The sequence below is a fragment of the Pseudophryne corroboree genome, chromosome 8, assembly GCF_028390025.1.
Source record: "Pseudophryne corroboree isolate aPseCor3 chromosome 8, aPseCor3.hap2, whole genome shotgun sequence".
NCBI classification, from domain to species: Eukaryota; Metazoa; Chordata; class Amphibia; order Anura; family Myobatrachidae; genus Pseudophryne; species Pseudophryne corroboree.
The window spans coordinates 404315399-404330557 of record NC_086451.1 but is presented as its reverse complement, the minus strand read 5'-3'; the positions used below and the strand labels follow the sequence as shown (position 1 = coordinate 404330557).

General features: G+C 46.0%; 1 protein-coding gene across 1 annotated transcript in view; it reads left to right on the top strand.

Annotated features, from left to right (window-relative positions):
• LOC134949319 (cytochrome P450 2C23-like) overlaps window positions 1-11895 on the top strand; it is a 79303-nt gene extending 67408 nt beyond the window's left edge. The window contains exon 9 of the mRNA XM_063937815.1: window positions 10570-11895. Within this exon, the coding sequence (XP_063793885.1) occupies window positions 10570-10751 (182 nt within the window). The 3' untranslated portion in view covers window positions 10752-11895. The remainder of the gene's footprint in view (window positions 1-10569) is intronic.
• The last annotated feature ends 3264 nt before the right edge of the window (window positions 11896-15159 follow it).

Here is a 15159-nt window from a genome sequence, read left to right as displayed (position 1 = left end):
ATACCACCTAACCGTGGTTTTTTTTTCTTTCTTTATACCGTCGTCATACTAGTTGTTACGAGTATACTACTATCTCTTTATCAACCAGTGTACAGTGCGGTAGTTCACGGCTGTGGCTACCTCTGTGTCGGCACTCGGCAGGCAGTCCGTCCATCCATAATTGTATTATATACCACCTAACCGTGTTTTTTTTTTCTTTCTTTATACCGTCGTCATACTAGTTGTTACGAGTATACTACTATCTCTTTATCAACCAGTGTACAGTGCGGTAGTTCACGGCTGTGGCTACCTCTGTGTCGGCACTCGGCAGGCAGTCCGTCCATCCATAATTGTATTATATACCACCTAACCGTGGTTTTTTTTTCTTTCTTTATACCGTCGTCATACTAGTTACGAGTATACTACTATCTCTTTATCAACCAGTGTACAGTGCGGTAGTTCACGGCTGTGGCTACCTCTGTGTCGGAACTCGGCAGGCAGTCCGTCCATTAATAATTGTATTATATACCACCTAACTGTGGTTTTTTTTTCTTTCTTTATACCGTCGTCATACTAGTTGTTACGAGTATACTACTATCTCTTTATCAACCAGTGTACAGTGCGGTAGTTCACGGCTGTGGCTACCTCTGTGTCGGCACTCGGCAGGCAGTCCGTCCATCCATAATTGTATTATATACCACCTAACCGTGGTTTTTTTTTCTTTCTTTATACCGTCGTCATACTAGTTACGAGTATACTACTATCTCTTTATCAACCAGTGTACAGTGCGGTAGTTCACGGCTGTGGCTACCTCTGTGTCGGAACTCGGCAGGCAGTCCGTCCATCCATAATTGTATTATATACCACCTAACCGTGGTTTTTTTTTCTTTCTTTATACCGTCGTCATACTAGTTACGAGTATACTACTATCTCTTTATCAACCAGTGTACAGTGCGGTAGTTCATGGCTGTGGCTACCTCTGTGTCGGAACTCGGCAGGCAGTCCGTCCATCCATAATTGTATTATATACCACCTAACCGTGGTTTTTTTTTCTTTCTTTATACCGTCGTCATACTAGTTGTTACGAGTATACTACTATCTCTTTATCAACCAGTGTACAGTGCGGTAGTTCACGGCTGTGGCTACCTCTGTGTCGGAACTCGGCAGGCAGTCCGTCCATCCATAATTGTATTATATACCACCTAACCGTGGTTTTTTTTTCTTTCTTTATACCGTCGTCATACTAGTTGTTACGAGTATACTACTATCTCTTTATCAACCAGTGTACAGTGCGGTAGTTCACGGCTGTGGCTACCTCTGTGTCGGCACTCGGCAGGCAGTCCGTCCATCCATAATTGTATTATATACCACCTAACCGTGGTTTTTCTTTCTTTCTTTATACCGTCGTCATACTAGTTGTTACGAGTATACTACTATCTCTTTATCAACCAGTGTACAGTGCGGTAGTTCACGGCTGTGGCTACCTCTGTGTCGGAACTCGGCAGGCAGTCCGTCCATCCATAATTGTATTATATACCACCTAACCGTGGTTTTTTTTTCTTTCTTTATACCGTCGTCATACTAGTTGTTACGAGTATACTACTATCTCTTTATCAACCAGTGTACAGTGCGGTAGTTCACGGCTGTGGCTACCTCTGTGTCGGCACTCGGCAGGCAGTCCGTCCATCCATAATTGTATTATATACCACCTAACCGTGGTTTTTTTTTCTTTCTTTATACCGTTGTCATACTAGTTACGAGTATACTACTATCTCTTTATCAACCAGTGTACAGTGCGGTAGTTCACGGCTGTGGCTACCTCTGTGTCGGAACTCGGCAGGCAGTCCGTCCATCCATAATTGTATTATATACCACCTAACCGTGGTTTTTTTTTCTTTCTTTATACCGTCGTCATACTAGTTGTTACGAGTATACTACTATCTCTTTATCAACCAGTGTACAGTGCGGTAGTTCACGGCTGTGGCTACCTCTGTGTCGGAACTCGGCAGGCAGTCCGTCCATCCATAATTGTATTATATACCACCTAACCGTGTTTTTTTTTTCTTTCTTTATACCGTCGTCATACTAGTTGTTACGAGTATACTACTATCTCTTTATCAACCAGTGTACAGTGCGGTAGTTCACGGCTGTGGCTACCTCTGTGTCGGCACTCGGCAGGCAGTCCGTCCATCCATAATTGTATTATATACCACCTAACCGTGGTTTTTTTTTCTTTCTTTATACCGTCGTCATACTAGTTACGAGTATACTACTATCTCTTTATCAACCAGTGTACAGTGCGGTAGTTCACGGCTGTGGCTACCTCTGTGTCGGAACTCGGCAGGCAGTCCGTCCATCCATAATTGTATTATATACCACCTAACCGTGGTTTTTTTTTCTTTCTTTATACCGTCGTCATACTAGTTGTTACGAGTATACTACTATCTCTTTATCAACCAGTGTACAGTGCGGTAGTTCACGGCTGTGGCTACCTCTGTGTCGGCACTCGGCAGGCAGTCCGTCCATCCATAATTGTATTATATACCACCTAACCGTGGTTTTTTTATACCACCTAACCGTGGCAGTCCGTCCATAATTGTATACTAGTATCCAATCCATCCATCTCCATTGTTTACCTGAGGTGCCTTTTAGTTCTGCCTATAAAATATGGAGAACAAAAATGTTGAGGTTCCAAAATTAGGGAAAGATCAAGATCCACTTCCACCTCGTGCTGAAGCTGCTGCCACTAGTCATGGCCGAGACGATGAAATGCCAGCAACGTCGTCTGCCAAGGCCGATGCCCAATGTCATAGTACAGAGCATGTCAAATCCAAAACACCAAATATCAGAAAAAAAAGGACTCCAAAACCTAAAATAAAATTGTCGGAGGAGAAGCGTAAACTTGCCAATATGCCATTTACCACACGGAGTGGCAAGGAACGGCTGAGGCCCTGGCCTATGTTCATGGCTAGTGGTTCAGCTTCACATGAGGATGGAAGCACTCAGCCTCTCGCTAGAAAAATTAAAAGACTCAAGCTGGCAAAAGCAGCACAGCAAAGAACTGTGCATTCTTCGAAATCCCAAATCCACAAGGAGAGTCCAATTGTGTCGGTTGCGATGCCTGACCTTCCCAACACTGGACGTGAAGAGCATGCGCCTTCCACCATTTGCACGCCCCCCGCAAGTGCTGGAAGGAGCACCCGCAGTCCAGTTCCTGATAGTCAGATTGAAGATGTCAGTGTTGAAGTACACCAGGATGAGGAGGATATGGGTGTTGCTGGCGCTGGGGAGGAAATTGACCAGGAGGATTCTGATGGTGAGGTGGTTTGTTTAAGTCAGGCACCCGGGGAGACACCTGTTGTCCGTGGGAGGAATATGGCCGTTGACATGCCTGGTGAAAATACCAAAAAAATCAGCTCTTCGGTGTGGAAGTATTTCACCAGAAATGCGGACAACAGGTGTCAAGCCGTGTGTTCCCTTTGTCAAGCTGTAATAAGTAGGGGTAAGGACGTTAACCACCTCGGAACATCCTCCCTTATACGTCACCTGCAGCGCATTCATAATAAGTCAGTGACAAGTTCAAAAACTTGGGCCGACAGCGGAAGCAGTCCACTGACCAGTAAATACCTTCCTCTTGTAACCAAGCTCACGCAAACCACCCCACCAACTCCCTCAGTGTCAATTTCCTCCTTCCCCAGGAATGCCAATAGTCCTGCAGGCCATGTCACTGGCAATTCTGACGATTCCTCTCCTGCCTGGGATTCCTCCGATGCATCCTTGCGTGTAACGCCTACTGCTGCTGGCGCTGCTGTTGTTGCTGCTGGGAGTCGATGGTCATCCCAGAGGGGAAGTCGTAAGCCCGCTTGTACTACTTCCAGTAAGCAATTGACTGTTCAACAGTCCTTTGCGAGGAAGATGAAATATCACTGCAGTCATCCTGCTGCAAAGCGGATAACTGAGGCCTTGACAACTATGTTGGTGTTAGACGTGCGTCCGGTATCCGCAGTTAGTTCACAGGGAACTAGACATTTTATTGAGGCAGTGTGCCCCCGTTACCAAATACCATCTAGGTTCCACTTCTCTAGGCAGGCGATACCGAAAATGTACACGGACCTCAGAAAAAGACTCACCAGTGTCCTAAAAAATTCAGTTGTACCCAATGTCCACTTAACCACGGACATGTGGACAAGTGGAGCAGGGCAGGGTCAGGACTATATGACTGTGACAGCCCACTGGGTAGATGTATGGACTCCCGCCGCAAGAACAGCAGCGGCGGCACCAGTAGCAGCATCTCGCAAACGCCAACTCTTTCCTAGGCAGGCTACGCTTTGTATCACCGGTTTCCAGAATACGCACACAGCTGAAAACCTCTTACGGCAACTGAGGAAGATCATCGCGGAATGGCTTACCCCAATTGGACTCTCCTGTGGATTTGTGGCATCGGACAACGCCAGCAATATTGTGCGTGCATTAAATCTGGGCAAATTCCAGCACGTCCCATGTTTTGCACATACCTTGAATTTGGTGGTGCAGAATTTTTTAAAAAACGACAGGGGCGTGCAAGAGATGCTGGCGGTGGCCAGAAAAATTGCGGGACACTTTCGGCGTACAGGCAGCACGTACAGAAGACTGGAGCACCACCAAAAACGCCTGAACCTGCCCTGCCATCATCTGAAGCAGGAGGTGGTAACGAGGTGGAATTCAACCCTCTATATGCTTCAGAGGTTGGAGGAGCAGCAAAAGGCCATTCAAGCCTATACAACTGAGCACGATATAGGAGGTGGAATGCACCTGTCTCAAGCGCAGTGGAGAATGATTTCAACGTTGTGCAAGGTTCTGATGCCCTTTGAACTTGCCACACGTGAAGTCAGTTCAGACACTGCCAGCCTGAGTCAGGTCATTCCCCTCATCAGGCTTTTGCAGAAGAAGCTGGAGACATTGAAGGAGGAGCTAAGACAGAGCGATTCCGCTAGGCATGTGGGACTTGTGGATGGAGCCCTTAATTCGCTTAACAAGGATTCACGGGTGGTCAATCTGTTGAAATCAGAGCACTACATTTTGGCCACCGTGCTCGATCCTAGATTTAAAACCTACCTTGGATCTCTCTTTCCGGCGCACACAAGTCTGCTGGGTTTCAAAGACCTGCTGGTGAGAAAATTGTCAAGTCAAGCGGAACGCGACCTGTCAACATCTCCTCCTTCACATTCTCCCGCAACTGGGGGTGCGAGGAAAAGGCTCAGAATTCCGAGCCCACCCGCTGGCGGTGATGCAGGGCAGTCTGGAGCGACTGCTGATGCTGACATCTGGTCCGGACTGAAGGACCTGACAACCATTACGGACATGTCGTCTACTGTCACTGCATATGATTCTCTCACCATTGATAGAATGGTGGAGGATTATATGAGTGACCGCATCCAAGTAGGCACGTCACACAGTCCGTACTTATACTGGCAGGAAAAAGAGGCAATTTGGAGGCCCTTGCACAAACTGGCTTTATTCTACCTAAGTTGCCCTCCCACAAGTGTGTACTCCGAAAGAGTGTTTAGTGCCGCCGCTCACCTTGTCAGCAATCGGCGTACGAGGTTACATCCAGAAAATGTGGAGAAGATGATGTTCATTAAAATGAATTATAATCAATTCCTCCGCGGAGACATTGACCAGCAGCAATTGCCTCCACAAAGTACACAGGGAGCTGACATGGTGGATTCCAGTGGGGACAAATTGATAATCTGTGAGGAGGGGGATGTACAACACGGTGATATATCGGAGGATGATGATGAGGTGGACATCTTGCCTCTGTAGAGCCAGTTTGTGCAAGGAGAGATTAATTGCTTCTTTTTTGGTGGGGGTCCAAACCAACCCGTCATTTCAGTCACAGTCGTGTGGCAGACCCTGTCACTGAAATGATGGGTTGGTTAAAGTGTGCATGTCCTGTTTATACAACATAAGGGTGGGTGGGAAGGGCCCAAGGACAATTCCATCTTGCACCTCTTTTTTCTTTTATTTTTCTTTGCGTCATGTGCTGTTTGGGGAGGGTTTTTTGGAAGGGACATCCTGCGTGACACTGCAGTGCCACTCCTAGATGGGCCCGGTGTTTGTGTTGGCCACTAGGGTCGCTTATCTTACTCACACAGCTACCTCATTGCGCCTCTTTTTTTCTTTGCGTCATGTGCTGTTTGGGGAGGGTTTTTTGGAAGGGACATCCTGCGTGACACTGCAGTGCCACTCCTAGATGGGCACGGTGTTTGTGTCGGCCACTAGGGTCGCTAATCTTACTCACACAGTCAGCTACCTCATTGCGCCTCTTTTTTTCTTTGCGCCATGTGCTGTTTGGGGAGGGTTTTTTGGAAGGGACATCCTGCGTGACACTGCAGTGCCACTCCTAGATGGGCACGGTGTTTGTGTCGGCCACTAGGGTCGCTTATCTTACTCACACAGCTACCTCATTGCGCCTCTTTTTTTCTTTGCGTCATGTGCTGTTTGGGGAGGGTTTTTTGGAAGGGACATCCTGCTTGACACTGCAGTGCCACTCCTAGATGGGCCCGGTGTTTGTGTCGGCCACTAGGGTCGCTTATCTTACTCACACAGCTACCTCATTGCGCCTCTTTTTTTCTTTGCGTCATGTGCTGTTTGGGGAGGGTTTTTTGGAAGGGACATCCTGCGTGACACTGCAGTGCCACTCCTAGATGGGCACGGTGTTTGTGTCGGCCACTAGGGTCGCTAATCTTACTCACACAGTCAGCTACCTCATTGCGCCTCTTTTTTTCTTTGCGCCATGTGCTGTTTGGGGAGGGTTTTTTGGAAGGGACATCCTGCGTGACACTGCAGTGCCACTCCTAGATGGGCACGGTGTTTGTGTCGGCCACTAGGGTCGCTTATCTTACTCACACAGCTACCTCGTTGCGCCTCTTTTTTTCTTTGCGTCATGTGCTGTTTGGGGAGGGTTTTTTGGAAGGAACATCCTGCGTGACACTGCAGTGCCACTCCTAGATGGGCACGGTGTTTGTGTCGGCCACTAGGGTCGCTTATCTTACTCACACAGCGACCTCGGTGCAAATTTTAGGACTAAAAATAATATTGTGAGGTGTGAGGTGTTCAGAATAGACTGAAAATGAGTGTAAATTATGGTTTTTGAGGTTAATAATACTTTGGGATCAAAATGACCCCCAAATTCTATGATTTAAGCTGTTTTTTAGTGTTTTTTGAAAAAAATACCCGAATCCAAAACACACCCGAATCCGACAAAAAAAAATCGGTGAGGTTTTGCCAAAACGCGGTCGAACCCAAAACACGTCCGCGGAACCGAACCCAAAACCAAAACACAAAACCCGAAAAATTTCAGGCGCTCATCTCTAGTAAAAATGCATGGCTCACCATGTTGGAGATTTGTGAAGAGGACAGAAGGACAGATGGGAAAGGGGGAAGAGGCACAGTTTGGGAAAGGGGCACAGTTACAGCTGGGGAACTTCTGAGTACCTTTATTAATATGTAAATAGGGCAGCCAAAAGTAGCAAGCGGAGGGGCTGGAGTGAGGAAGAAAGCTGGGGTTTGGTACAGAGAGAAAAAAAGAAGTAGGGGTGGGCTAGACTGAAGCTCCCTGAAAGAGTGGGATCCAGGGTATGCAAACCACATGCCCTAATATTAATCTGGTTTACAATCATGTTGCTCCTTCTTATAATCTAACAGCCTGCATCAATAATCTGATCTGGGAATTGCTTCTTGATCAAAGACAGATGTCTGCCTAAGAATAAGCAGTTTATGGGGGATATCCCATTAGCCGTGGTAATTTACCATGGCTAATTGTCCCGCCCGGGGGGGGGGCTGGGGGGACGGCTATCTAATTAGCTCCGTCTGTTTCTACCAAAAACACACAGGTTTTATGGAACCAGTGTGTTTTTGGATGGTAAGCTATTTTTTTTTACGGGAAATCCAAACTGGATAGCTTGTAAAAAAATATCGGTGAAACATCAGAAAAATTTGAAAAACATCACTTTTTCGCACTGATGTTGTTTGACCTCTAATTGGATACCCCCCTATGACTGGGATCATTGTTTATAATAGGACCACATGTCAGTCTGGGCTCTGTTCATTAGAACTAAGTATGACCTTCTGATGGCAGACCTGGGTGTGCATATGGCATGAAGGTATCAGATGATACATTTTCCTTTTATAGAAACACAGTTACCTCAGTACAAATGGCATATTTATGAGCATTATAGGTAGGTACACAGATATGTTTATCAGCAGTTATGAAGCTATACTTGTAAATGGCTGGAAATAAAGTACAATCATTCCTATGACTTATGCAGAGCCACCAGGAGACATTTCAGGTGTTGGCACTTATGGGGTGTACCAAAGAATGTGGGGGAGTGGCCAGATCCTATTTTGAATACAATGACCCCTCTGTATATTCTGCACAAGGGTGCTTAGCCACGCCATCGTGTGTGGGGGGCTGACTATTCCAGAGAGGCTGGAATAGTGTGCATAGCCCCTACCCCTGCTGTTTCATAGGTTTAATGCGTATTAAAGCAAAACAAATTCTACACATCTATATATATATAAAAGGTAAAAAAGGATATTCACTCACTGATTAACTCATCACAAAATCTCTTAAAGCACAAGGCCTACAATCTTGAAACTTGCCAGAGAGCTTCTCCTTAGGTCCCAGGTGCTTGCTTAGGAATGGTTTTAGAAATGTCACTGTCCATCCACTGAAATCACAGAAAATTGATGTATGTATGTATGTATGTATGTATGTATGTATGTATAGATGTATGTGTATATGTATGTTACAGCATAACTCCAGAATGCCTGCAGCAATTTACACCAAACTTGGTACACATATGACTTACAAAAACTGTGTAGGTAACACACCCCTAGCACCCCTAGGGGTGGGACAGCAGCACAGAGTATAACAGGAGACACCATAACTCCGGAATGGCTGCAGCAATTGACACAGTAATTGCTACACATATGACTTAAAATCTGGGAACAAACACTGTGGAGGTAAGACACCCCTAGGGGTGAGGAAGCAGCACAGAGTATTTCAGCAGACAGCATAACTCTGGAATGCATAGAGCAATTTACCCCAAACTTGGTACACATATGACTTACAATCTGGGAACAAACACTGTGGAGGTAACACACCCCAAGCACCCCTAGGGGTGAGGCAGCAGCACAGACTATATCAGGACATGCATGATATGTCAGTGACGACAGGGCTGCATGTGACAGTGGCAGTGACATGATGAGAGGAGGGGAATGGAGGTAGCATGAAGACACACACTGAGAGTTATATAGTGGGAGGAGCAGGGTTCCCAGCAGCACAGAGTATATTAGGAGATGCATGATATGTCAGTCAGGACAGGGCTGCATGTGACAGGGGCAGTGACATGATGTGAGGAGGAGAATGGAGGTAGCATGAAGACACACACTGAGAGTTATATAGTGGGAGGAGCAGGGTTCCCAGCAGCACAGAGTATATTAGGAGATGCATGATATGTCAGTCAGGACAGGGCTGCATGTGACAGTGGCAGTGACATGATGTGAGGAGGAGAATGGAGGTAGCACGAACCCATACACTGAGAGTTATATAGTGGGAGGAGCAGGGTTCCCAGCAGCACAGAGTATATTAGGAGATGCATGATATGTCAGTCAGGACAGGGCTGCATGTGACAGAGGCAGTGACATGATGTGAGGAGGAGAATGGAGGTAGCATGAAGACACACACTGAGAGTTATATAGTGGGAGGAGCAGGGTTCCCAGCAGCACAGAGTATATTAGGAGATGCATGATATGTCAGTCAGGACAGGGCTGCATGTGACAGGGCCAGTGACATGATGTGAGGAGGGGAATGGAGGTAGCACGAACCCACACACTGAGAGTTATATAGTGGAAGTAGAAGGGTCCCCTAGCAGCACAGAGTATATCAGGAGATGCATAATATGTTGCATTATATAAGAATCTATAATTCTAATTTACCATCCTCATCCCGTAGCGAAGCACGGGTATTCAGCTAGTATTGTATATTGTTATCCAGTTGTAAAGCAGTGTTTACTTTTTACTCTACATTAGAAAAGCAAGTGGTATACAGTGAATACAGTATAGACATTTGTAAAGAACAGACCATTTTTACTAAGTTTCATAAAAATAATCCTAAAAGCTGTGGCATCACAAATGGGTACGGGGTGTGTGGGCCGCACCCTTGTGTCACCGACCAAGAGGTGACACCAAAATATTGACTCCTGAACAGTGACAGGAACCGAGTGCTGCACTGTAACATTACATGCAGCACCTGGCTCCTGTCACAGTGTAGGAGCCGGGACGTGAAGGCACACAGTCTCCTTGGGGCAGTCTGCATCTCCAAGACACCTATAGCGATGAAAAACATGGGTCGTAACTTGAAGTCATGTCCCTTCCACTAAGCAACACCCCTGTTATAAACCACGCCCCTCTTTCGCAGCACGCCTTTGCAGTGCTGCAGCGGGTGTCACTGGAGTAAGTAACGCCCCTGCTAAAAGTCTACTTTTAAATGACCATTTACATCATCTGAGTCTGTATTACAACCAATATTTCTTTTTGTCTTTCTAGGAAAACGCATGTGTATGGGGGAGGGTCTGGCTCGGATGGAACTCTTCCTCTTCTTCACCACTATACTGCAAAAGTTTACATTGAAGACCACAGTGGACATTAATAACATAAGCATAACACCAGAACCAAAGTCCAATGCTTCTCGACCTATGCCCTATGAGATGTTTGTTGTCCCTCGCTGAACAAGTGTTTACTGTATATTACACCCAGTGACACAAAGGGTATAAACAGCACACCACAACCAAATAGCAATGACTGTACTTTAAGAATACTGATGTTCTTAACACTATAACAACAAAATGTATTTTCTGTTCCAATATTTCATGAGCATATTACTTCAAAAGCTGAATAACTTGAAAAAAAAAAAATACAATACAATTAGATTATTGTGATGTTTTGTTTTCTAAAACATGTTACACTTAATATATTTCGGACAACTTGGCCTTTCAAGTTGGTATACTGTATATATCTTCTTTGCTCTCACTGTTCTATTGCTTTCTGTATATGTGCATCTCCTGTACTATGTGTTTAAAAGTAATTTTTGCTTTATGATCCCTGGGAAAATATTGTGTACACTTTAGTGAAATTATATCTTTGTTATAAAAAAGAAGATTGCATTTAGCCTAAAATACAGATGTCAATGGTTGAAAGCTGTTGCCGTGTAATCTACCTTTGATATATATACAGTTGCTTAGGCTACAATCACAAATCTTGTAATGGGACTTTTATAAAAAGTGGTGTTTATGTATATTGTGACTGATTAGGTTTGATTGGCTTCTATAGGGGGGTACTCACGGAGCGATATTCTAAGCAATCTGACTAGATTGCTTAGATTTTAAGCACGATCGCTCCGTGTGTAGCCCACTCAGCGATAGCGATGCGCAGCCCCGTGCATCGCTATCGCTGCTGCTAGATTGGCCTGCATGCAGGCCAATCTAGCGTGTCGCTCACTTCACCCGCTGGGTGAAGTGAGCGGCCCCCCCGTCTCCCCCCGCACGCTCAGCACAGATCGCGCTGTGCTGAGCGCCGGGAGAGATGTGTGCTGAGCGGTTCGCTCAGCACACATCTCTCTGACATCGGCTGGTGAGTACTGGCCTTATGGGTCACATTTAGAGATGAGCAGTTCAGTTTTTGCAGAAAAAGAATGCACCTGAACTTCAGGGTTTTGAGCTAAGACGAGAACTGGATCGGGTCCTCTCACCTAGTTCTGATATCGGCTTTCAAAAATGGATCTTGCATGTTTTGGATTGCTTCTAAGTCCCTCTGTCATAATTTCAGGTGTCAAAATTGGTCAAATGATGATTAAAATACTTCAGGTCCAAATTACATGATTTTAGCTGTTTTCATCAACTTCTATAACAACAAAAAAACCATAACCAAAACACAATGATTTTGAATAAAAAACAAAACACAGGGGTCCATGCACATCTCTAGTTAAAGTACTGTACTACACAATAACCAGTTAACCGCTTTATACAGATGTTACCTATATAATTGTAACACTTGCTCACCTGTAAGATGGGACGTGGTAAACAAAACTACACTCACAATTTTATTTTTCTGTTGACTGTGGCTACGCCTCCACCCAAGTTTTGTGCTATTTCTAATAATAGGGCAGTCTTGGGTTTTTTAAGTAATTTATTGTAGAGCTGCATGCAATAAGAGAATTAGCTACAAATAATTTAGTAAGCTGAATAATAATGGCAATCACAAAACTAGACAGACAATAACGTTATGCAGACAACAAACATGAATAGAGAAACGGTAACCACACAAGCACCAAGCGACTGAGGAGGGCGTATAACATAGCAGAAGGGAAGCTGTCCAATAACAATTCAATAGTATAACACAGTGAGGAGGGATTATCACTAACCAGAAGTGAGGCTGTCCAGTAGTTAACAATTCAATGTTGTACCACAAGGTTAATTGGATGGCTGATCAAAGTCGGGTATTTGCCTGACACCCTGAATTAGACACCCCCTATCTGGACTAGCAAAAGAGGTATATAAGGCCACCATCACCCACTGAACTCTACACAACTTGGGTAAGGCCACTAAGTTCTCCCTGAATGAGCCCACCCTTTTCACTAGCAGGCCCAGTAATGCCGAGGGGGTTAACAACCTTCCCTCTTGCTCACCGGATGATGGCAGCAGAACTGGTGAGCAGGCAAGGAGTAGGACCTAGGGAAGCCAAGCCAAAACCTCCCTGAGCTGGAAGGATGACTGACCATGGACTGGATGCCGCCGGGGAGGCAGAGCAAATAGGCGGGGTTACCGCCAGGACACACACTGTAGTGAGAGGGAGCTCGGCGCTTCTGAGGAGGACCACTAGAGAGCTGTGAGCTGCCAGCCGACACCATGACAGAAGCCTGGACCCTAACACCACTGCCAGTCTGCCCACCGCTGAGGGAAGCCTGAGGAAGCTGAGGCACCATGTAGTCAGAGGGGGTACGCTGGGGAGAGATGGAGCTGCCAATGCTGCACTGCCGGAAGGGAGAGCACCCAGAATAATAACCAGAACAGCCCAGCGGGGGAATGCTGGGTGCACTCAGGAGAGGAAAATGCCAGTGACATGCCACGCATTAGCTGGGACACACGAGAGGCTGCAGTAAGAGTTCTGGAGCTGGGGACCCGGCTGATCACAGCTGCTGCTGACAGCTACTTACTCCAGCTGCACTGACACCCCAACCAGCAGCTTCAGTTAATGACAATATTCACAGCTAAGGAGCAGAGGAGGGAGGGAGAGAGAGAGAGAGAGAGAGAGAGAGAGAGAGACATCTAAACTTGCTTTACAGACACAGTTAATAAGGGACAGAGGAGGGAGAGAGAGAGAGAAAGAGAGAGAGATGTAACGAGTGTGGTTCATCAAATCGACAGTGTCTAGGTCGACAATGTTTAGGTCGACCACTATAGGTCGACAGTCACTAGGTCGACATGGATGGAAGGTCGACAGGGTTTCTAGGTCGACATGTGCTAGGTCGACAGGTCTAAAGGTCGACATGAGGATTTTTTTTTGTGGGTGTTGTTTTCTTCGTAGAGTGACCGGGATCTCAAATTAGTGCACCGCGTCCCCTTGCATGGCTCGCTTCGCTCGCCATGCTTCGGGCATGGTGCCTTCGCTCCGCTACCGCTTCACTCGGCACACTTTACCGTTCCAATCGTAGTCCACGTGGATCGTTAAGTATGAAAAAATCCCCCCCCCCAAAAAAATGTGAAAAACTCATGTCGACTTTTAGATCTGTCGACCTAGCACATGTCGACCTAGAAACCCTGTCGACCTTCCATCCATGTCGACCTAGTGACTGTCGACCTATAGTGGTCGACCTAAACATTGTCGACCTAGACACTGTCGATCTTCAGACCGGATTCCAGATGTAACACACTGGTCCTAAGGTGTGTTGGTGCTCCAACCGCAGCTGACGAGCTTCAGGAATTTTGTTGTAATCAGCACACCGTGACAGAGAGGCAAGCGTAAAACTCCCCTTTCTTGAGCAGACACAGAATGACCAGCAGCCGGTGCAACACAATTTTATTATGACACACTAGGAGCAATTAAAATAACAAAGGTAACATTGACAGAGTATGTAAAATTATGTTGAGAACTTTTTGTTTACATACACAACAGGAAAGATAACTTGGGTATAAGCAGGTGTTGTCTCAGCATAACACAGTCTTATATAAACAGCAATAACAAATAAGCAGGTGAATTGCAGGAACGGGTAAACAAGTTGGTGTTGTCTTTATAATAGCACAGTCTCATAAAACCAGCAATAGCAAAAGGAAGGTGAGTTGCAGGAACAGGTAAGCAAGCTGGCGTTGTCTTTATAATAGCACAGTCTTGTATAACCAGCAATAACAATAGGCAGGTGAGTTGTGGGGACAGTTAAGCAAGCTGGTGTTGTCCTTAAATAACACAGTCAATCATAACTCCGTCTTGGAAGTAAATAATAGTGATGAGCGGGTTCGGTTCCTCGGAATCCGAACCCGCCCGAACTTCAGGTTTTTTTACACGGGGCCGAGCGACTCGGATCTTCCCGCCTTGCTCGGTTAACCCGAGCGCGCCCGAACGTCATCATCCCGCTGTCGGATTCTCGCGAGGCTCGGATTCTATCGCGAGACTCGGATTCTATATAAGGAGCCGCGCGTCGCCGCCATTTTCACACGTGCATTGAGATTGATAGGGAGAGGACGTGGCTGGCGTCCTCTCCGTTTAGACTAGAGTACTAGAGAGAGACACAAATTTTGGGGAGCATATTATTAGGAGGAGTACTACTTGCTGCTGATAGTGTGACCAGTGACCACCAGTTTAATTAATCCGTTCTCTGCCTGAAAAAAAACGATACACAGTGTGACACAGTCACATACCATATCTGTGCTCAGCCCAGTGTGCTGCATCATATGTAATACTGTATATCATTATCTGACTGTGCTGAGTGCTCACTGCTCACACAGCTTAATTGTGGGGGAGACTGGGGAGCAGTTATAGCAGGAGTACATATTTTAAGTACAGTGCACACTTTTGCTGCCAGAGTGCCACTGCCAGTGTGACTGACCAGTGACCACTGACCACCAGTATTGTGATTGTCTGCTG